The following is a 24,513-nucleotide window of genomic DNA, read 5'->3' as shown; positions in this document are numbered from 1 at the left end:
AACCAACTCAAAGCTTTGTTAAAGGCCTTTAATTATGCATGGCTGGCAGACAGGGCTGGAGCAGGCTTGCTCTACCTGAACCAGGCCTCCTGGTACTTCAATTGGTGTCATATCAAGCTGTTCACTAATGTTTTTTTCCAGCCTTTATATATAACAAGAATCCAGGGAGCCACATCAGAAACACAGAGAGGTCTAAAAAGTAGGAAAATATTCCCATAATGCAGTTAATGCTTACAGAGTCAGATCTCTGTTGAACATGTTGCCAGTGGGTTTGTTGGCTGTCAGAGTGACAGCTCAGACTGTGTATTAGTACACCTACCCTGCTCCAAACCTTCTCTTGGGAACATTCACAGACCTTTCACTCATACTTCATTTTCCAAACGACCAGAATACAGCCATATGCAAAAGTTTTGGCACCCCTCGTCAAATTCTTTTGCTGATTTTCAATGTGGAAACAAGTAAACATCCTCTACATGTTTTATTTCTTCCTGAAATGCATTTTTCCCATTTTTCGTTTTCTGTTTTTGCATTTCTTTGTAAAAAAATACTTCAGTAACATGTTGCATTTTTATGTAAAATAAATACTGTTTATCTTTTTAATTGAAACAGAAAGATTTTTATAAAGCACATTCTCCACTAGAGGCACTATTATCACTCAGTTTTTGTGTGCCTCATTGAATGAGAGAAAACTGATGAGAACCCACACCAGCAGAATCCCAGGGATGCATGTTTACAGACAGTTTCGCTTTCATTTTGGGAATGTATGAAGTAAAAGCTGTGTAACACTCCCAACATAAGTATGTGAACACAAAGAATATTCAGTACTGCTGCTCTTGGAATACTGATGTGTGATAAACTGTTTAGGTATATGAGAAATGTTGACTTGATTGAGCTAGACTGAAGACAGGCAATACGTACCAGTGATATGTATAATGCTGTTGTCTTACTGAATAGGTCAAATAGCTATTCCAGGAGCTGACAGACAAGTGTGAACAGCCTTTTCTCATTTCAAATGTATGAAAGAATCAATTGGGCAGAATGTTTAATATGTTCAGGTATTTTGTAGTAATTTACTTTCAAATTCTTCAAATTCAACACATTTCTCTGGTTACATCTGAAATGTGTATTATGTTTCAGTTCCATGATTTCATCTATGTTTTCTGAATCATGGAAATCATAGAACCACAGATTTATTACTCATCTCTACCATTTTTGAAACAAGCAGAGAAGCAAAAAGTTGATGGAAAGTTACATATTTCTGAATATAGTTTTGTGGAAATAAATGTGTTAGTTTTGTTGTTTTTGTGATTGACATCAGAACAAACATTAAAAAGTCAGAAGTGTAGACTATAATCTGTTGATTCCGAATAAAAATGTAATGTAATGATAAATCACTGCATACCTGTGCAATTATTAGTGTTGTTATGTAATCACATCTTAATAAATGTGTAATGTACCTTGCATAAACAGCAAAATGGAACTGTAACTGTAGACCTCTAAAGAGAAATTCAGTTTTCTAAGCACATAATTTCCACCTCAGATGGCTGTTACTAACTAGTCAACTGACCAAGTTACTCTAATATTCTTTGTTCAGCAGTCAGTAATCATAAATGAAACCATAATCATAGTTCATATCCATTGGTAAGCCTGAACAAGTCAACGCTTAGCTAGCAAACAGGCTTTCTACTCTCTTCTTCAAGTGTTCTCTGGTAAAGATAGCGGTTCTATATAGCACCAAAAAGGGTTCTTCTGTTATTACAAGCTTGACATCAAAATGATTGGAGAACCTTTTTGGTGCTATATAGAACCCTTTTCAAGGAGCCTCTATAAAGAATCGCGTACAGAAAATTCTTCATCAATCTGAAGAACGATTTCACTGTGTAAAAGAACCACTTAAGCATGCAAATGGTCCTTTGAGTGTTCCTTGTGCTATATAGACCCACTAACTTTATTAAAGAACCCTTCAAGAAGCATCTTTTTAAAAGGGGGACCTGAGACACTCAACACAGCAGAACTATAAGGTACACATCATTTCTATTTCTAAAAGTGTAGCTGTTGTACTGATTATTGAGAGTGTCTTGTTTAAAACAAAACACACTGTATCCATATTTACACTGTATGTCTCTTTCCATTAAACATGAGGAAATATAACTACTAAACACCCACATATTACCTTCTAAACTTTTGATAAGCATTTATCTGTATATGAATAATCCAGAAACAGCCCACATTTGCTCCGGCCCTGTTAACTGTTACCTTTGCTCTCTCATTGACTTTAATAAACACAGACTAACGCAGGATCAGGCTTATAGTGAATAATTAGCATGCTGCGTTTATTTGAGATTAGAGGGGCTGTTAAGTGATGTTTGATCTGCTGATATGTGTTGACGCTTGTGACACAGCACACATCGTCTGTGCTCTCTCATAACAGAATGATAATCACAAGCACAGAGAGGGAGGGAGAGAAGAGGAGAGATGGAGAAAGAGAGACGCAGAGAGAGGCAGACAGACACTGAGACTTGACTTTATTACAAGTCCTTTATTTAACCATTATTTATGAAAAGGGTATGGTAAAAACAGGAATAATAAGCTCCAAGGAGAGAGGCGCACTTGATGAGCAATAAATCAACTGCAATAAAAATGCCAGACATATTATTACAAGGCAAATTCAGCTCTTACATGTGATTCCATTAAAGCTCAAAGCAAATTCTAAATGCCTGGGTCCAAGCCTCCAGGCTGTGTCCTCAAGGTTTTCCAAATGACTAGTTTTGCCTGGCACACTAAGACATTGGTCAAGATTCATTTAGCCTGCTGGGCCCAATAAACTAACACAAATGAGCAAAATGCTACTGAGCAAGAGCCCAAACCTTCAAAGAACTCAACCCAGGAGAACCAAACGGGGGCAATAACAGCAAAAATATATACAGAAGATTGTATGATGTTTGAGGAATAAAATATAAAGCGCTGAAACTATAGGTGTAGTTTTCAAATTCAAATGTACATCTATTCCACATGAGCATAACACACAATCCTTGACAAAATGAAAACAATATTAACAGTAAATAAAAGGGATGACAGTAGTTGTGCTCATGTAATATATTTTATCTTTGTGAAACCAATGTACACATTTGAATCAAGTCAATTCAAGGCTCTTTTAGTGCCCTAAGGGTTGATTATAAGTCAAAACACTTCATTGAAATATGTATCAATAGGCAACACAAACTTCCATTCCACTACATTACTTTCCATGGTAGTGATAAACCCATTTCCATGATTACCATTTTCAGTACATTATACCCAATTTTACAGGTATTATAAAGAATTTTCGTAGTAATGCTATACTTATTTTGCTGTTACATGATACTCATTTTTGTGGTTATGCTACAACTATTCCCATGGTTTTGCTCTACTCATTTCTATGGTAATACTATACTCCTCTCCATTGAGTTTGTTTACATGCACTTAATAATCTGATAACTTTGTCAGTAGTTGTGTTTACATGCACTTGGGTAATCAGATAATGTGAAAACTCTGGGTCTACATGAATCAGGCAATAATCAGATTTCTGCTTTGCAACCAGCCAATAAACTCACGGAAGAAGACGTGATGTAAACATAATATAAAACTCAAACTTCATGTCGCAGCTTTAAAAAAAAAACATTGCACCACTTTACTCGACAATATGAACATACATGATCTAGAAGATAACGAATATTTAAATCTTTAATTTCAGCAAGAGTAGTTGCTTCAGAGTCACTCCAAAGGTGTTCTGCTGCTGTCTTGCAGCAATGCTACTTGCTCATTTCTGTTACTGCCATCTGTTTGCACATGTGCAGATTGAGAAATCCGAAAGAAATCAAAGTAAGAGTTTACATGTACTAAGAAATCTGATTACTGGGCTAAAATCCAGCTCTCGTTATTATATTCCTTAATCAGATTTGTAAATTGGAGTGTGCTATTGACATGATCATTTGAATAATGAGATAACTGCAGAAATTATAATCGGTGTAACGGTAGGGAGCGATGAAGCGGATGCATCTGCGGAGACAAGCGAGATTTATTCAAGGCAAATCCAGGGTCATGGTCAAGACAGTCCAAGTTCAACGAGCCAACACGGAGAGCAGGAGGGACGGACATAGCAAAACAAACACAGAATTCAAACAATACTCTTCGAACAGTAAAAACAGCAGAACCAATACAAAGACCAACCAACAACTAGGAAAAACACTGGGAAGGAATCAAAACAAAGAAAGCACATGGACAAGACCAAAAAAAAAAAAAACACATGGAAGACTGGGAGGGGCCAATCGTGGACTGTTTAGAGCATGTAAATGTTTCACTACACTCGATTAATTATGTTACACTCATTCACATTGTTACACTCTGTAAATTTCTTTGGCTTCGCTACACACTTTTTTCATGGAAATGCTACATCCATTTCTTAATGCTGCACTCATAAACATGTTTATTCCACAGCTACATTTATGATTTCTATACAGTTATTTCCAGTTATATTACAAACATATCCATGATTATATTACACTCTATTTGCTTGATTATTTTTGCACTCATTTCCATGGTTACACTAAAGTCTTAATGCTACATCTATTTGCATTGTTACTCTAAATCCATTTCCATAACAATGTCACACTTATTTCCATGATTATACTTCACCTTGTTCCATGATAATGTTGCACTTATTGATTGTGATTGCTTCACTACACTTATTTACATGGTAATGTTACACCCAATTCTTAGGTTATGCTACACGTTGCACCCAAATTGCACCCACCCTGAACAGCTGCCTATCCTGGGTGGTTTGATGCTGTTGCTTCATCTGCCTTGATCAGTTGCCCACTGCTTGCCAGCCTTCTGGACCAGTCTGACCATAACAGAGCTTCTCGCTGTAGAACACTGTGCAAACCTCACCTGCATGAACCGACACTCCTGATGCTGCTGCTGCCTTATTTAATCATAGATGTTGCTTCTCCTGCTTTTTCACTTTTCTGTATCTTACAATGATGTTCAAACCTCATTCTCTGCTGTTATCGTTTGTTAGGTATCAACCAGTGGAGGAAGGGTTCCTCATATGAGTCTTGGTTCCTCTCAAGGTTTCTTTCTCTTGCTCTTACGGAGTTTGCCACTATCACCATTGGCGATGTTCATCAGAGCTCATCAGAGTTCATCAGAGCTCATTTTTCTGTAAAGCTGCTTTGTGACAACACCTGTTGTAAAAAGCACTATATAAATAGACTTTGACGTGACTTTGACAAATGCATGGTAAATGTTTAAGCCATTTTCATGGTTGTGCCACACATATTTTAATAGTTTATGTTAGCTGTGTGGAATAAACAGATGTTAAACCTTCTGTGTTCTTTGTGTTTATTCAGAACTATGGAAGAATTTGTTGAATATCTCCATATAATTGGATTATTTGAATACTCACAATAGCCAGTCACAGTGTTCACTCACTAGCCCTCATTTTGCCTTTCAGCTCACAGAAATGTATGGATTTTTACACGTAGCTGATATGAAGTCATTTTAGCAGCTTCACACAGCAAGATAGAGAATAATGGACACTGAAAAAGAGAGAGAGTGAGCGAGGATGCATAGAGAGATTCAGAGAGGGGGTTAGCTGGCCTCAAACACAGATGCATATGTGTATGTATGAATGGATGGATATGCTCAGTGGGGCAGCCGGCATGTTTAGTGAGGCAGTTTGCTGTCTAATTACACACTGCAGGAGTCACCTTCCTCCGGCCCTGCACACACACACACACCACACACTCATGAACAGACTCAGCTCAGATAAGAACACAAACAGGCTTCAAGTGCTGAACTCTCTGCCCCAAAAGCAGATGTTTCACACAACGCTGCTCTTTGCTTACACTATTTGCTACCCTTTCTGCTTTATCATGATGGCAAATGGCTCTAATGGTCTTTAGAGACCTCCAAAGCATGCTCTGAAAATCCATGCACTCAAAGCAAAGACATTTCTGAAGAGCTCTGAGCATGCAAAAAGAAAGAAAGAAACAGAAAAAAAAAACGTCTTTCACAATGTTTTTGTAATGCGAGTTCCTCAGTGCAGGGCACACGACCCAGGCTGCACTTCACCTCTCCCACCAGCCATTTCAGCCCTGCTCACCATCTGAAGCACAGAGAGGGTCTATAAATAAGTAAATGAAGTAGAAATGAAAATAAATAAGTGAAACAGATGATTGTGAAGTCAGCTCAGAGATCGTTTTTCATTATGTCTGTTAGTTTATTTTTAAAAACCTCTTCGATGCCCTGACTCCCCCAGCTCTGCTTTTTTGTTTCCATCTTGATTGTTTATTGATGCCACCGATGGTCTTCTGTGATGCTTAAAAGCTGATTAAATCTTACATTTAAAAAAAAACGGATTCTACAGTGCATGAAGCCTTTCGGTTCTTTGACATATGTTGTAATGTAATTACTTTTAGCTCTGTAGTGGCTGCTCTGAGCACAGTTACACTGATATGAGTTGCAGATCTAGACTTTTGCCAGAGCTGTTATTTTGGAAATTAACCTGTTGAGCTCTAGAGTTATTACATGTATATATAACTCTGGTATTCAAATATAATAACATAATTACGTACTGCATTATGGTGAGTTACGCAATGAATTACACTACAGAGAACTAGTAATTGAAAAGTTTGGAATTGCTGCATTTTTGTGATCTTTATACAGATTATATATATATATATATATATATATATATATATATATATATATATATATATATATATATATATATATATATATATATATATATTACCTAAGCGATATACATGAATATATATGCAAAAGTTCGGGCTCCCCTGGGTTTTGTTGATTTTTTTTGTAAAGGAATATATAGTACAAAATGCAGTGTAGATGTAAATGTAGATGTAAATACTATGTTACATTGTTAGTTCAATGTTTCAGGCATTCTGGAAACACTAATAAGTTAAATGCAATATTTTTTAATATTTTGGTTAATTTTGCTTTTTTCTTAAAGGTATAATTAGTTGAAATCTGTGAAGTTGAAGAGAACAAGCATCATAATAAAGTCATTTTACACAGGTATCAGCCACAAAATTGGTTTTATACTACTGAAAATCTAGTGCTAGCGCTGTTTACGTTCACATTCAATTTACATTGTGGGTGACATTTTATAACTGAGTGGTCCATTTGGATGAAATAAATACCCAACAGGCTGTCATTATAAGGTTAGGAATAGGTTTTGGGTTTAGGTTGGGGTTAGGATTAGGGTTAGGCTTTTATTTGAGGTTAGGATTAGGGTAAAGATCAGGGCCAGGGTTAGGTTTTGGATAAGGTCTAAAGTTTACTTTATGTAACATATAGCTACTTAACATAATATCTACTTCAAGATATTTCCCTCCAATATATCCAGATGCTTCACTACTTCAACTTCACTGATGTCTTATTGATACTCTGTTAAGAAATGATTTATCATTTACTACTCAAGGACCCCTCAAAATAAAATGTTACCACATTTTGCATTGACGGGTTGGAGTCCATTCTTCTATTTGATATGTAGAAATGACAAAAACTTGGTAAATGTAAAGTATGTTTTTGTTCAAGACTGAACACAAAAATAAAATGAATCAAGTCATAATCAAGTATCTCCAACACATCATGAAAATTAGTCATGGAAAAATGGAAATATCCTAGGGTTAATTCTTGCTTTACCCAGGCTGTAAAATATAAGAGGAGGCTAGAGCATACACCTAGCCTGCATAGTGGATACAAGACCACTTTCCACTTCATCTTCACTGTCACAAGTTAAATGTTCATATTTCAGTGGTTGAGGGAGCATGACATGAAAACAAAAAGAGATCGCATGTTGCATTTTTTATTATGAGGGAAAAAGGTTTTGTAACTTTGCAATAGAACATGAGTTTTTGTTTAGACAGCCCTGTCACATCATCTCAATTTGATAACTGCAGTTACTTCAGCACACGCTTCCTTTCTAATAAAAGCTCCAGTGTATCATTTGACAGCCTGGTTTGCGTTTTTTGGTGGCATGAATTAAAAACTCTCCTTCTTTCAAAAGCTAAACTACTGAGTGGTAGACTTCCAGAAAGCCTAAAAGTCACATGTAATTTACATTATATGGACAAAAGTACTGGGACACCTACACATTACACCTATAGGAGCTTTGATGACACTCCATTCTAAATCTAAAGGCATTAATAAGGAGTTGGTCCCTCTTTGTAGCTATAACAGCTTCCACTCTTCTGGGAAACTCACACACACACACACACACACACACACACACACACACACACACACACACATTCTCCCTCAGGGTCGTGGGGCTTCTGGGACGCTTTCTACAAGATTTTGGAGTGTGTCTGTGGGAATTTTAGCCCATTCATCCAGAAGAGCATTTGTGAGGTCAGACACTGATGTTGGATGAGAGGGCTGGCTCGCAGTCTCCGTTCTATTCAATCCCAAAGGTGCTTGATGGGGTTGAGGTCAGAGCTCTGTGTGGGCCAGTCAAGTTCTTGCCAACCAAACTCACCCAGCCATGCCTTTGCTGATTGTGCTTTGTGAACTGGGGCTCAGTCATGCTGGAACCATGGGTGGCACCACCAAAGGATGAAAGGGAAGAATGTTTTTCTATCACATTCTACCACAGCCTTCAACTTGTTATGACTGTTCTAGACAGTTTCTCTTGCCTCTGAATGTCATTGTCCAGTCAGCGTTGAGGTGTATTTCCTTCAGTGCAATTCTGGGCGATTTTAGTCTGACTGAAATTCACCCTGACTGCTCTGGTAGACTCTCATATTAATGTTTTTTTTTAAAACTGTAGGCACCGCAACGTAATCTCTGCAGGTTGCAGGAGGGCTTGCAAATTGTGCAGCTAGCGATCTGATCAACATGGCTGGCGTTCCCTCAACTCAGAACAACTCAGTCATGTAATTAAGAGAAGTACCATTCAGTCATCGTAATAATCAGGATAAACTAGCAACTAAGGAAGTAGGGCCACCCAGACCAAATTTAAACATCATGCAAATGTCCACAAAGGGCGAAAAATCATGTAACCGGGGATTTTCATGAAGTTGGTATGAACGGAAAACATGGCTAGCAGGATGTGAAGTAGCTAGCGCCCTCTTCTGCTATGCCTGCATTCTGTTCCATCCTGATAGTGGCACTGGCACAGACACCGCATGGACTACTACAGGTGTCACGGACATGCATCATCTCTCAAAAAAGTTGAAAAAGCATGAAACTTCAAAGCTGTGTATGAACAGGTGCCTGAAATTTTCAGCTTTCGGGAAAATCAACATTGACACACAGTTGGACGAGAGCTACAAGATAGCCACATTCTGGCTCGTCTTACTGGCTGTGTGAATTGGTTAGCTAGCTGTTTTTTTTTTTTATTTACCCATTGAACAGGTAACCTTGGCTATCATCTCAACAATTGCCCCCCCTGAGATATTTGGCAGGAGCCGCAACTGGCTGGAACAGAAAAGGGTCTTCCCCAAACTGTTCCCATAATTTGAAAACATCTAATTGTTCAAAGTGTCTTGTTATGCTAAAACATTAAGATTTCACTTTCACTGGAACTAAGGGGCCAAGCCCAACTCCTGAAAAACAATCCCATAGCATTATCCCTCCTCCACCAAACTTTACAGTTGAAACAATACAGTCTGGCAGGTAATGTTTTTCTGGCTTTTGCCAAACCCAGACTCGTCCATCAGACTCCCAGAAGGAGAAGGGTTATTCATCACGCCACAGAATATGTTTCCTCTGCTCCAGAGCGGCAGTGTACTTTACATCACTCCTTCTTGGCATTGTGCTTGGAGATGTAGGGCTTGCATGCAGCTGCTCAGCCATGGAACCCCAGGCCATGAAACCTCCAGCACACAGTTTTGATGTTAATGCCAGAATAGTTTGGGAACTCTGCGTTATTGAGTCAGCAGAGCTGACATTTATGCACTATGCACCTCAACAACCCCACTCTGTAACTTTAAAGTTGCTGTGGATCTTAAATGCTTCCACTTTTCAATTCCACTCACAGTTGATAATGGAATCTCTAGGAAGGAAGGAATTTCTCAAACTGACTTTTTGCAATGGTGGCATCCTGTTAGAGTACCAGCTTGAATTCAGTGAGCTCTTCAGAATGATCCATTCTTTTACAATAGTTTTCACAGGCAGACTGTGTGGCTAGATGCTTAATTTTGTACACTTGTGGCAGTGGAACTGAATGAAATGCCTGAATTCAATGATTAAGAGGTGTGTCCCGATACATTTCACCATATAATGTGTATATTTTTGTGTGTATACAAAAAAATGTGTACCTTACCATTAGCACAATGCCAAGTACATGTCATTAAGGAAGTGACTAAAACAGCAGAAACAGCATGGCTGTATGAAGAAGCAACCCATTTTACTCATCCAACACAAAAACCTATCGATTCCCCTGGCTGTTCAATAATAAAATTGTGGTTTTCATATGTATTACTTTGCATATTTTGCATAACACTGTAATATCACCCCTAAAGAAACATTTGTGGTGGGGGGAGGAGGCGGGGCGTTTCAAATGTTTCAAATATAAAACATTGTCAAATTTCAGCTTGTGCAAGTAGTAATGTAAGTCTCAAACCTTTAAACAACAGCTGTCATCTATCTACAGCCCATTTTTTACTACTTAATTTATTGTAAAATTGGGCCAGTGATTCCACACTGTTAGAAATTGCTAAACATTTGCAGTGTTTACAGTAAAATACTGGTATGTTATTTTACAGGATTATACTGTTAAACAATTGGACATTTAGAGTGACACAGTTGTTTATAGTCACACACCAGATGTTTGCAGTGTAGTCAATAAAGTACTTTAAAAGCACAGTAAATAAATGTTAAATGCTATAAAGTGTATTTCTAAGTTTGCACTTTAAATATGCTACAGTACTTGACTATTACTTGTTTGCTCTGTATGACTGTAAATATACTACTATTTATTCTGCTGCCAGCAAATTACTGTTAATTTTATAGAATTGTTTTCACAGTGCAGTGCAACAATAAGAAGCAAACACTGATCAAGGGTAGAAAATCTTGGAAAGGATTAATATTGTCCATTTTGATTTTGTAAGTGAGATGCACCTGCATTTCTTGCATATGAGGATTTGAGCCTGAGATGTCTTGTCTAAGACTGCCTCCCCTGATCTCTGTATTAACCATAAGAAACTGTTACTAACTGTAGCCCATCTGGTGCCATACACGATTGTGCTAACCATCCGCTAGCTTGATAAATTGTGCATGACAACAGATGGGCTACAGTCTGTCATTGTACACATATATAGTGGTTGTAGGTGAAGATAGGCAGAGCTCATGAAACGGACAGAGAGTAGTGGAAGGCGGTTCATAATTTGTGTAGCTTATCGTGTCAAAATGCAGCCTCTGCTGCTTTGTTGCTGCATGTTAATGAGGTCTGGACAACTCATTAAAAACTTCATCTTTCTCCAGCTGGTGCTGCATTTTGACTCCATTTTGGCGGCCTCTGTATTTTATAGTTTCTCCCAAACTTTCTTTCCATCTTGTATGCGTTTTGTTTGTCTTCTAAACATTTCTTCCGAATTCAGTCAGCTATCCAAGACATGTTTGGTGCCTGACGTTTGCATCTTTAGTTATGAGGCTTAAGTACTGCCCAAAAGTCAGAGACCACCTTTTATTCATTTCATTTCTAGTCAAAACAGCCAGTAGCTGAAATGTATTCATTTTTCAGCATCAGGAAAATGAAGCATATTTAACAGAAATATAATGTTGTTTCAATATTTTGTATGTCATCCATTTATCATTGCAACAGCTTCCATTCTTGTCCTGAGCCTAATTTTCAGTTTTTCAAAGAAATTTGCTGTGATATTTTTCTACACCTCCAAAGTTCAGTCTTAGAAGCTGGTTGTATTTTCTGCTTTGATCCAAGTAACCAAACACTTTCAATAATGTTAAGGTCTGGACTGGAGAGAAGACAACCGGTCTCTGATTTTTGCTCTATAATACTATATAAGGCTAATGTAATTAACAAATAATCAAACCCCAGCAATCATCACACTCGTCTCAAACTCTGCCGAGTTATATAACACCTTCTAATAGACTTGCTTATGTGGTTTCCGACATTATTTTATGAATGTAAAATGATAAAAGCAGCAGTAGAAGCAGCAGCTAATACTGTACCTTTTTCCATATTTGAGATGAAGCAGCATTTAATGATTTAGTCTGTTTGGATAATGCTAATCAGTGTACAAAAGCTTCAGTTTATTACATTACTACATAATTTACTACATTATTTTTTTTTGCCAAATGTTTTCAGCCTTACATATGTGTTTCCTCCGTGTTTCATTTTCTCACATGTCCATTTCATATGTATATGCTTTTCCAGTGAATGTGGGTGGTGTTTGTGTTTCACGGCGATCCTCCTGACAGCCAGGCCTGCATCAGCAGAAACACAACCCATAAATTTGCCGGGGTCTCAAACGCACTCCACTGCCGTTCCGTGCTAAATGAGCCTGACCACTCGAGCGTGCCCCTACAGGCGCTGCTCACTTTCCTCCCAACATGGATCCGAATTCATACCCAGCGCTCCCCTGTGCCAGTCTAAGAGGGCTTTCCACATGCAGAACTGTTCATGTAAACATAGCTTTTGATATTGCACAGTTTGTCGAGCGGTTAGTTATACCAGTGGCCATATGTCTGCTTTCATGTAGAGCTTGATCCCTGCAACCTTCAGTACACTCAGTGGATTGCAGAGCTCCAGATTGGGCCACAGCGTGGGGTAGAGGTTAAAGAAGTTGAATCCCCACCACCCACACCCTCATACACAACACATACCTATACATGCAGTAAAACAAACAAAGAAACAAACACTACCAAATAAAGTTCCGCACTGTAAAAAAAAAAACAAACAAGCCAACTTGAAATTTTAAGAGATGTTCTGCATAGTATTGTTTTTCTTTCAAGTTCTTGGACTTACTTTAGTATCCCTAGTTACTGTGTAGTTACACATTAACAATACATGCAACAACAGTATAATTACTGGTAGTCACAGTTACAGATTGATTACAGCTTACATGAATCTACATATCAACTAGTTTTTAGCTCATGTAATTACACCAGGGCACCTTGTATGCTTTAAAAGATATATATATATATATATATATATATATATATATATATCTTAATATATATATATATATATATATATATATATATATATATATATATATATATATATATATATATCTTAATATATATATATATATATATATATATATATATATATATATATATATATATATATATCTTAATATACATATTAAGTCTAAAATGTAAGAAGAGGTGTTTTGAGGCATATGCAACATGGGGGTCCTAGTACAGTTAAATGGGATCTGAATATAAACATGGAAAAAGCCAAATAAATACATCTTTTGAATATTTATTCATGAATTCCATGATATATTTATTTAGGACTTCCATTGTGCTATGTTTCATATTTCTGGGGAGAGAAAGACAAACACATTTATCATTGTAAATAAATTACCACCGATATTTGATTGTGAGAAAAAAGGTGCAGCACTTAAGTCTCTGTTAGATGTTTGCACATTGTGAGATGCAGCTGTTTCTTTTTCCAGCCAATGTTTTCCACTCGCTGTCCTTTCCATGCTTTAATGGAAAACAGCGTCTGCTTTAATGAAAGAAATGTTTTTTTTATTTGGTTTTGTCAGCAGGTTTGTTTTTTTAGGTGTGAATAATTATTGCATTTTTCACATAACAAAAGGCAAATGGCAGTTTACAAAGTCAATAAGGTGATTATCTTGCATGAGCTGTGCAGAGTTTTCAATAAACCTGCCTTCAGCAAAATGAAGCTGCATAAACTTGGAGCATCCATATACGGCTGGCACACAGCGAGCATCTCCACAGCCTAGAGCTGTGTCCAGTATCTTCTGACACTGTAGACGTGACTTGGGTTGCTATTAACAACTTCAAAAAGCACCTGTTAATGCACCCAATACACAGCTCATTTTTAACATTAAAAGAGTGATATGTAAACATTGCTAAAATCTCAAAATGTATTGTTCATTCCCAAGTCCATTTTTGGAAACTAAGCTAGAAAAACAGCCTTTTTTGAGTCCACCATGGCTGTGATGTCACAACCAAGGGTATACCATAAAGAGCAGTTCTATCACCTATTCATGCTGAAGTAATACACTCCACTCTTCCTTCAGACTGTCTGTAGCAGAGTTATTAGAATATGAACGTTAAATGTTGTGCTGTTCATGGCTGTCAAGAAGCAAATCTTTGCAGCCTTACAAAACATCCACATCCACACATTTTTCTGATGTTCCTGAGCCTTTCAGTCCAAACTGATCCTATTTATAGACTGTGCCAATTATTTATGCTAATACATTTTTAAAAGTTCATTTCATTGTTTAACTTTTGTTTGCACTGTCAGGCACAGACTTTAAATCATACATGGCAGTACACAACAATATTTCATGTGGAAATCTGCTGATCTACTTGTCATTTTTTTAACCAGCACTATATTGGATTTTATGTCAATTCTAGTTTCTATACAGACATTTTAAGTATGTAAGTAGCATTTTTAACTTTAAGTAGCATTTTTTTATGATCTCTCTAATTTTTATTTATCTCCTTCTATGAAGGCTTGAATTCAAATCTGTCTTCCCTGCTGGTCTAGGCCTGGTCTGGTACTGGTTCAGCTGGTTACCCAGAATGGTCATGCTGGTAATCAGTGTAAAGGCTTTTTATTGTTGTAGACCAGCATTCGAAAAAAACAACGTACACTGGTTTTGTTGTGGCTTTTCTAACAGGGTTTTTTTATTTATTTATTTATTTTTATTAAGAGTAGCTGAGCTCCTCTTAGGTTATAAAAGTGTGGAATGAAACCTGCTGTGAGTCCTGGCCCCTAGGGGTTGTAGAGTCTGTTGCTAGCAACAATGTTCAACTGGTATTTCATTCTGGTAGGATTTTATACAAATAGATTTCAACAATGATAACTTGGCTTTTCCAATGAGTAATTATAACACTGCAATCATATGTTTTCTTGAAGAGCTGCACTTTCTTGAGAAATTTATGCTTGTATGATTCTTGTTCAGCTTACCTCAGCTGTTGTCCCACAATGTTCCAGAGACATTACTAGGTCATGTAATGCTAATGATAAACTGAGCACACTTTCTTTGACTTTGGTAAACAAATGAGGGAGATTTCCTTTCCTTGACTGGATATTTCAACCATAATGTCAGAATACAGTGGTCATGTGGGAAAAAAAAAGTTGAATATAGAACACTAATCAGAACAGTGACCATTTAAAGGCACCTCTGCAGTGAAATAAGCAGGGTTTACGCAACTTTCTGAAGACCACGGCAGCCATAAAAGGGGGGAGTCCAGGGACTGACCAATAAGCCCTCTGGCTTTACTGGAATATGTATCTTTTGCACAGCCCCCCCAGACATAGTCATGAACTCATTTGGTAAGATCAGGGGTCAGATGCACTTCAGGGTGTTTAGAGCGGGGAAATGTTGGGGGTGTAGGGGTGGAGAATGAATTCCTTTCTCTGAGTCACAGTAGATCAATGGATTGAAGGCTCTTAAACACCTCGTTCAGGTATTAGCACCAAGGCAAACTTCTGTTTGTGATTGTGGGATTCAAATCTCAGTACCTTCAGGGCATCAACCAAAAGCTTGAGGCCACAGCGTTGCTGAGCCACCAGCTAAATGCCAAAAAAGTTCATACTGATGTTATATTTCATCATTATTATATCACAACCACCTGAAAACTGCAGCAGCATGAACAGTTCATGAAGAATGGACCAAGAGAAATCACTCTGTATGAATGCTACAGCACTCAAAATGTGTTATAATGTATTAACGATGTATTATAAATATGGACATTTATGAAAATGCTTTAGACTTTACATCTATGTTTATAATGCATTAAGAACTGTTATAATGCATTACAAGTAGTGTTCATAATGCCATATTGTCAGCGTTAATGTTTATGAATGCCTTATGAATGTACTATGATGTGTATATTTTTACTGTTTTCACTTATTTAGGGCTTAAGCCTAAAAAAAAATTGCTTCCAGCTGGCTGTCTGAAAGCTGAAACCTCTATATAATATTTTACAATAAAGGAGTATACTTGTTAATAGTGTTATTATATCAAAAATAAGCAGACAAGATTGATCTTGTTTGCAAACTCCTGTAAGAAAATAAATTCTCACTTTTTCTTGTTTCATTTTCTTGTGTTTGGATTCATAAATAAGTCTCAATGCTGAGGAATACACATTACAGGGCTTGTTTGAAATCTATGAATCAGTGCAATCTGTGTTTCTACCAGGATTCAGAAATAACAAGCTCAGTCTTCCTCTCCTTCTCGCTTGACACCTCATAAAGATTTTTTGATGGACTGGCTGTGTGTTCAGCTTCTCAGATAATTTCTACAGCTGTAGCTCTGGCAATGACTATTTACTCAGTTCTGAGCACTGATGAGTAACTGGAGTCTTGTTTGATGATGAAAACGTCTTCTTTATCCGTTTCTTCTCCATTCTCAAGACACCTTGGCCGAACACCTGGACCATGCTTAAAATTCACATGAGCAAAGGCTGTTTTTGTTCAATGCAAATACAGGAACGTTGAGCACAAGAATACTGGAATGAAGGAGTCTCTATTGGCCATCGGTCAATCAGAAGAGTAGTTTGGTGGTGTTTGGTACCTACTTAATATTCATACCAAAGGACCTAATTGTAGTCAGTGGTCTTCTCTTCTGTGTTTGGACACTTGAATCTCAAGCTAACAACACTTTAATGATTTCTTTACTCTTCCAGGTGGGGATAAGGTCATCAGCACTACTATGTGACCAATGGTGACCACCAGAACATGAACTGGATGATATGTTGATGATTGCTATTTTAGAACGACTATCTACATGAGTCGGAGTTCATTGAGCTAGTCATGAAGCTTTATTGCTCTAAAGCATTTATGCTTGAGTCATTTTCACACTCAACCAATAAAAATATAAACTTTATTTTATTCCATACATCATTCTGTTTGCTATATTGGTTCATGTCAGCACAAAGCATGGCAGCTAATTAACTAGCCAAATTAGATGCTTTATGGCTGTTGACAGTTGCTGTAAATCAAGCAGGTGGAAGATGCATTAAATCCAGAACTGTAAGTTTCGTTGGTTCCTGTTTGAGTCAGTTCTCTGTTTCAAATGTTCCCAGAGTGTCTCATTGGATGAGGGCTGTGGTCAGCACTGCAAATTCACTGGCATTAATTGACCTGTTGACACCAACACCACAGATGCATTTTTTTCGTAGCTACTGTTAGCTAGATTGGACAAACATTACACAACCAAAGTACAGAACCAATACATTTTATTTGCATGTGAAAAGTAATTTAGGTTACATGTAGTCCATACATGTATCCAATAAGGTAAAAAGGTGAGGTTGGTGAGAACTTGCAAGTCTAATAGCTTCCACAATATCTAGTGAAGATATACATGGAAACAACACTTAGCTAGCAATGCTGAAACTGAAACGGGTGAACGTTCTTCTTAGCTTATGAATCGTTTGTTTTTCTAAAAATCTCTGTTGATACATCAATTAGATGTATTGTTCATATGTTACTTCCATTGCGTAAAACATAACCTTAGCAACCTTACTCAAAACCTAACCCTTACCTTAACCTCAACCCAAAACCTGATCCTAACTCTCACCCTGCTCCTAGTCCTAACCTTAGCCTCAAAACCTAATCCTAAGCCTCATACGTTTCATATTTTGAGAGTCTAAAAGGACTCAAAATAAAGTTTCCACAAAATCTCAACACACACAGAAAGAGCTTTGCTCAAGCTCTTCCAGCCTTGCAACAGCAGCTATAAAAGCACATTTGTGGGCAAAGGATTGGTTAGGTCAATTAACCCTTTCAGACCCTGTGTCCATTCCAATTGACATCACTTTTGCCTGGTGTTTTTTTTTTTCTATGATTCTTTATGCATTTGTAGGAGGAGCATGGATAGGTCAGTCATTTTGCTGCTGTCAGCAGCACAGTCTCTGGCAGCAGGCCAATCTCTGACCAAGGCTCGACCAATCGGCTGGGCCGGAGGGTCATTGGTATGGAAGCGAGAGATGCAGGTTGGTGTGTTTTCAAATGAGAGCAAGAGGGTCATGATTCGTTTTTGGAGGAAATGTGCTGAGGTTTGGCAAAACATACCATCATCAGTATTCTTAGTGGACAGCCAGAATATGGACAGTTTTGTCAAACCTGACTCTAAAACTGCATTGATATTATTAGTGTCTGTGCCTCTAATGAAAATCCAAATCCATTTATCTAATAAATCCAAATCAACACTTCCTATGAATTGTATTCTTATGGCATCCTGAATGCGTGTATGTTAAGTAGCATACATACTGCTGGGGTGTAAAATGACATGTTTATTGATTAGTGAAAATAAGTCCTCTACACACTTCTGTTTATTTGCTGATTTTAACATACTGTGAAAAATGTAACTTTAAATGTGGCCTGTGCAAAAGTTCTAGCCCATTTAATTTTAACGTTTTTTCCAACATGTCAAACTTAGAAATTTCCAGAACAAATGTCATATTTTTTCCCTATATAGTGAACTTTTGAATACAGTTGTAAAACTCTTTAACATTCCTAAATAGTTAAACACATAACACCACAAAGACAGTTTTAGGTCCATTCCTCTTCACCATTTACATGCTGCCACTTGGGCAAATAATACGCCTTCATGGTTGAAGTTTTCATTGTTACACAGACGACACTCAGATCTATGTTCGCATTAGCCCTGTTCAGACTACACCACCACCTGCTCTATCTATATCCATGGCATAAAGTCATGGATGAGTTTGAACATTTTAAAACTGAATACTAGCAAAACTGACTTGCTTTTAATCGGCTCAAAGTCATTGATACATAGCTTATCTGTCCTTGGCATCAATGTCGATGGGATTCTAGTAACACCTTCTCCCCATGTCCGCAACCTTAGTTATTTTTGACCCTACACTCTCTTTTGAGATCCACATCAATTCCATTGTTAAGACAGCATTTTTCCATCTTTGCAATATTTCTCGCCTCTGACCATTTCTCAGCCAAGTCGATGTAGAAACATTTGTACATGCATTAGTGATGTCACGGCTGGACTACTGCAATGTGCTCTTTTCTGGCCTCCCTGTTAATACCCTCACTAGGTCACAGTATGTTCAACATGCCACTGCTAGGATCGTCACCTTTTCAAAAAAGAATGACCACATCCCCCCTGTTCTTCACAGTCTTCACTGGTTGCCCATTACATTCCGTATTGAGTACAAAGTTTTCCTTACAACATATAAAGCTCTGCACCGTCTGGTCTCCTCAATACTTGGCAGAGTATATATATATATATTACATCCTATCCTGTACTTTGAGACCATAAAATCTAGGTCATGTTCCTAGGTTTTAATTGGCTTTTATGGGTGGTCGATCATTTAAGGTAGTAGCCCCCGAGTTACGGAATACTTTCCCACAGTCTACTCTGGATGCAACCTCTCTGTCTTCATTTAAATCTCTGTTAAAGACGTACTGTACTTGTTTTCACCGTGTTATTGTTGTTCCGTTTAAACTTGAATGTTTACCTGGATTGTCTTTTTGTTTAATGTGTTGATGCTCTTTGATTTTAAAGCGTCCTTGAGCATGGGAAAGGCGCTATATAAATAAAAGTGATGATGATGACGATGATGATGATGATGATGATGATGATGATAATGACTTCAGAGAATATGACTTCATATTGTCATTCAAATTTGTGCATAACAGTTTGGTAAGATAAAATGATATTGCTGTTGTCAGAACAAAAGCTCATATCTCTAAAATGTTAACTTTACAGGAGAAGGAAAAAATCTTTACTTTTAATGTAAGTCAGTGGAACCAGATTTTTTTCCATGTCATTTTGGGACCTTTTTTTTGGTCCATTCATCATGACACTTAAACACAATGTAAAGAGATAAAGCACAACAAGCATTTCCACATGTTGTCAAAAACTGAAAAACAACAGCAATGGAGATAGGAGGTTTTATCCCAACAGCAGTGATATGTGTAATGCAATAATATAACATGGAACATCATCTAATGGAATGATTGACAAATGTGTTGATTATGATGGATAATAGAGATCACATGTAAACCTCTTATAAAACCCAGGAAGATGCTTAAAATCAATCTATTACACCATCTGTGGTTCCTCTAGATGCTGAACAGCAGCAGAACTCAGTGGAGGAGTCAGAGGTAGGACGGCCCATTTTAACAGTGGCCTCTTTTTAAAGTACAGCGAGCGGAGGCTGCTTCAGACTAACCCAGTAGCCTTGAAGCAGCCCGGAGCTGTTTTGACTGTCCTGAATGATATCATAGATCTGAAAGAGCAAGGGAGAGCAATTAAAACATATATCTAATACTCATGTCTCAAATTAGACTTCTGAAAGGACACAAGGGCAGCGCTTTTAAATGGTGATAACTGAGGATCCCTCTGAGGAAGAGATGCTGACTTAATGCATTACTTTAAACACTAGACACTTTCTATGTGTGTGCCTTTTTACTGGAGGAGAATCTGAAAATATTTTTCCTCAGTTTTTTTTCTGGAATAAAATTAAGTAGTGTATGAACACTTAAAACCTCAATACATGCCATAAACATGCCATTCACTCCTCAATCTAAAGAGTCCAGGTAATATAAACTAAATTAAAAAACAAATCGTTTACATATCATCTTTGTCCAAAGACCAACGTCCGTCTCCATTTTTCTCAAGTTTTTCTACATCATTTGAGCTCAGCAGCTCTTTACATTGTATCGACATTTCATGATGAATGAACCAATAAAAATGCTCTAAAATTCATTTCAATAAAATATCTTTACATTAACTGACAGTAAAAGAATGTTTTTGTCCTGTCCTGTGAAGATACATGTTTTCCTTGGACAGCAATGATATATTCATATATGCATCGTACAACAGTTTAGCCTGTTTAGCAGTTTAGGAGTGTTTCAGACTTTGCACACAGCGAGCTCCTTAAAGACATGATTTGATGTGTTTGGTGTGGAGGAACTCCAGAGCCCTGACCTCAAGCCCACTCAACACCTTTGGGATGAATTGGAACATTGATCGTGAGTCAGGCCCTCTCATCCAACATTATGGCCTGACCACATAAATGCTCTTTTGGCATAAAAGTCCAACAGACACACTCCAAAATGTTGTAGAGAGCCTTCCCAGCAGAGTAAAAGCTGTTATAGCTGCAAAGAGCGGGGCAAGTCCATATGAATGCCAATGCTTTTATAATGGGATGTCCAAGAAGTTCATATATCACTTACTTTTGGCCATGTAGCTTACTTCAAAAATGATAAAAGGAAAAAAAAAACATAATGAATTTAATAGTGTCAAACATTAACAAACTGTTGCGCATTGCACATTACCTCAAAAATCATAGGCCTTCTCACACACAACCAATCAAATTTAAACAATAAGGCTATTTTAAGAAGGGCCATCACAATAGTACCAGACCCAGATCACCCACTGAATGCTTTCTTTACTTCCATCACGGCATTAGAACATTAGGCTTTGCAAAACGTTTCATACCTACAGCCATATCAGCCCTTAACAAGCTACTCCATTGAAAGAGATGTTCTAAAGCCTGCTCTCAAAGAGAGTAACTGATGCATATATGTAGACCTTATGTGTCTAAATGTGTGTTTTATAGGTCTTGTTGTTTGTACACTGTTTGTCTTGATAGCGTTTACCCAAATGTATGTAATTTTTCAGGTGTTTGATCTTGTATGTTCCAGAACAATGTATGAATGGTACAGGCTGTTGGCACAGGTTAGGGGTACTCTTCTAGTGGGCCAAATCAAACCTCCACACAGGCCAATTTTGGCCCCCCTTTGGACAGTACCCACACACTCAGACTTATAGCCAGGGCAAAAACTAAGATAAGTGACCTCAGAAAAGTGACCTACTTCACATACAGTGAAGAAAGTAACTGCATAATATTTGTACTACACTAACTGCCAATTTCTGTTCTCTCTTAGTTTTTTTTTTTTACCAACTTCGTGACACCCTTTTTCTCCCACCCATGATGTTTGTGTACCTTTGCCTTTCATTTGTTTATTCACCATCCCTCCAGTCTTCCATAACCTGCTATTACTGTTTCATAAACAAATTTGACTCCAGTTATGCTGTTTCATTTCATTTGTTCTCAGATGAATGACTATTAGGCTCTTATTTAATAGCTTATTTAATATAGCCTATTATCCTAAACATGTAGGTGGCAGAATGTTGATTTAAATGTTACAAGTGGTCAAATATAAACTGGATTATGAGGTTAGCATTTTGTAAACCTAATCTTTTAATCCCCCTAAACTCTCACATTTCTATCATAGCTAGTGCTGTATGGTAGCCTATAGTGTGTGTATAGCATACCTGCAAAGTTAAACTCATTGTGTAGTGTCTCCTTCAAAGCTAAACGTACACTGTAAAATAAGATCTACTGAAAAAAGCAACCTGCTTGTCTTTACATTTTAGCTCATTAAACCTCAGAATAACAGAATGTGATATACAGATTCATGTTAACATACTTCTAATGAGTTCAGCCCAGTTTGGACTTTTCCCCATCACTCCTAAAACAGATGGTTCTTTGAGGGTTTTTTTTTTTAGAGAAAATAGTTCTTTATAGAACTGTGACCACTCAAGGAACCCATGATCAAATGATTCTTAACATCATAAAAGGTCTCTTCAGATTGGTGGAGAATGTGCTGTGGATGGTTCTGTATAGAACCTTTTTGAAAATGGTTCTATATAACACCAAAATGGTTCTGCTATAGGTACAATGTCAAGCTTTTCAAAAAGATTCTATATAGAAACATCTGCAACACAGTCTCCACGAAGTTGAAGGCCCTTTTAAAGATGCAAAGAACTCTTTAATCATGTAACAGGTTCTCGAGGTGTTCAAGTTTCTATATAGAACTGTTTTCTTTACTAAAACAACCTTAAACAACCCTTAAAGAGTGTGTCTCAAACACACCTACTAAACCTGATGAGTCAAATCATGTGCGTTTGAGCTGGACATCAGCCCCCCAGGACGGGAGCTGTGCACCCCTGAGTTACAGCAACGCCTATGGCCAGTTCTAAATAGGGATTCAGCATCCATCAGCACTTTAAAGGCTTTAAGATTCTTGTCACAACCGGAAAACACCAGCTGTGCCGCCTTAGTGGTGAATCAGCATCAGGTCTTCTGCAGGCACAGTATTTCCCCCTGTTTATACTAGTTGTCCATTCGTCACGCATTTTAAGGTTCGCTTTATATTTCAGCTTGTTTACGTAACAGTTTTCACGCTTTTATTGTCTTTTCTCCAGTTCTCAGTGATTCGAGGCTGGCCGCTAGAGGGCGCGTCCCCGTTCGCCTCGTTAAACCGCTCCAACTCCAGCTGCGCCTCCATCCTCCAGCAGGAACGAGAGGAGGAGAACAGAGGAGAGCAGACGGAGGAGCTGAAGAGCATTCAGCTGCTCCAAAGTGCGCTTTTCAGTCTTCGGCCCGCCCCTGAAGGAAAATCGGTGGATTTATCCGCGCGCGTGATGATGACGGTTCCGCGGAGGGAGCCCGGAGCGTTCTCGCGGATTTGCTCAAGTTTTTCTGGATGACTTTCTCTGCGTGCTGCAAAAGCAGAACCACCGATACCCGATCACTGTGGATGTGGAAGTAACGAGGAGAACCCGCGCGCTTGACCGTTCCGTTTTGCGCGCGTAAACCTGGACCCGGACTTTTTGTGGCTTTTGTGTGTGTGCGTGTGCGTGTGTGTGTGTGTGTGTGTGTGTGTGTGCGTGAGTGTGGTTGTGTGCGTGTGTGTGTTTGTGTGGCGCGACATGCTGCATAGTGAGAGCCGGGGAGGAGGAGGAGGCACCGGCGCACGCGGCGCGGGTCCCGAGGAAACGGCGCGGCTTGAGGAGTGAAGGATCCGGCGTACGTGCGTGTGTGCGTGTGTGTGTGTGTGTGTGTTTGTGTGTGCGTGTGTGTGTGTGCGTGCGCGTGAGCGTATGTGTGTGAGTGTGTGTGGAGGAGGGCAGCGCGGATGCAGGACGGTGGACCGTGGACGGACATAAGACGCGCGGACAGTCGTGGACAGTGATGGGTGAGTTTGGAGGATAGAGACTTGGGTCGCACTGTGGTTTCTTCCCATCAATAATAAATCGATGCAAGTCACTGTTAAGAGCTCAGTGTGTTGCAGTGGGCCAGGTGCTGCGCTACGGCGCGCAGGGACTCAGCACTGACTTGCACGGTGTTTCCTTTATTGCATCATTATTGTCAATAATAGTCCTTATTGATGGAGCAATGGGCGCCCAATAGGTTGCAATAGGACGTCTAAAGCAGGGATCCAGTGCTGAGTTGCATCGCACTTTTCTTCCATTATTTCCATCAGTAATAATAATT

The 24,513-nt window shown here is 38.3% G+C and overlaps 1 protein-coding gene across 1 annotated transcript in view; it reads left to right on the top strand.

Moving 5' to 3' along the window:
• Positions 1-23,487: 23,487 nt before the first annotated feature.
• The window catches only part of LOC108427250 (leucine-rich repeat transmembrane neuronal protein 4), a 183,212-nt gene continuing 182,186 nt past the window's right edge, over positions 23,488-24,513 (top strand). The window contains exon 1 of the mRNA XM_017697251.2: positions 23,488-24,214. Within this exon, the coding sequence (XP_017552740.1) occupies positions 24,211-24,214 (4 nt within the window). The 5' untranslated portion in view covers positions 23,488-24,210. The remainder of the gene's footprint in view (positions 24,215-24,513) is intronic.

The sequence above is a fragment of the Pygocentrus nattereri genome, chromosome 18 (genome assembly GCF_015220715.1).
Source record: "Pygocentrus nattereri isolate fPygNat1 chromosome 18, fPygNat1.pri, whole genome shotgun sequence".
NCBI lineage: Eukaryota > Metazoa > Chordata > Actinopteri > Characiformes > Serrasalmidae > Pygocentrus > Pygocentrus nattereri.
This window is presented reverse-complemented; position numbering and strand designations above follow the sequence as displayed.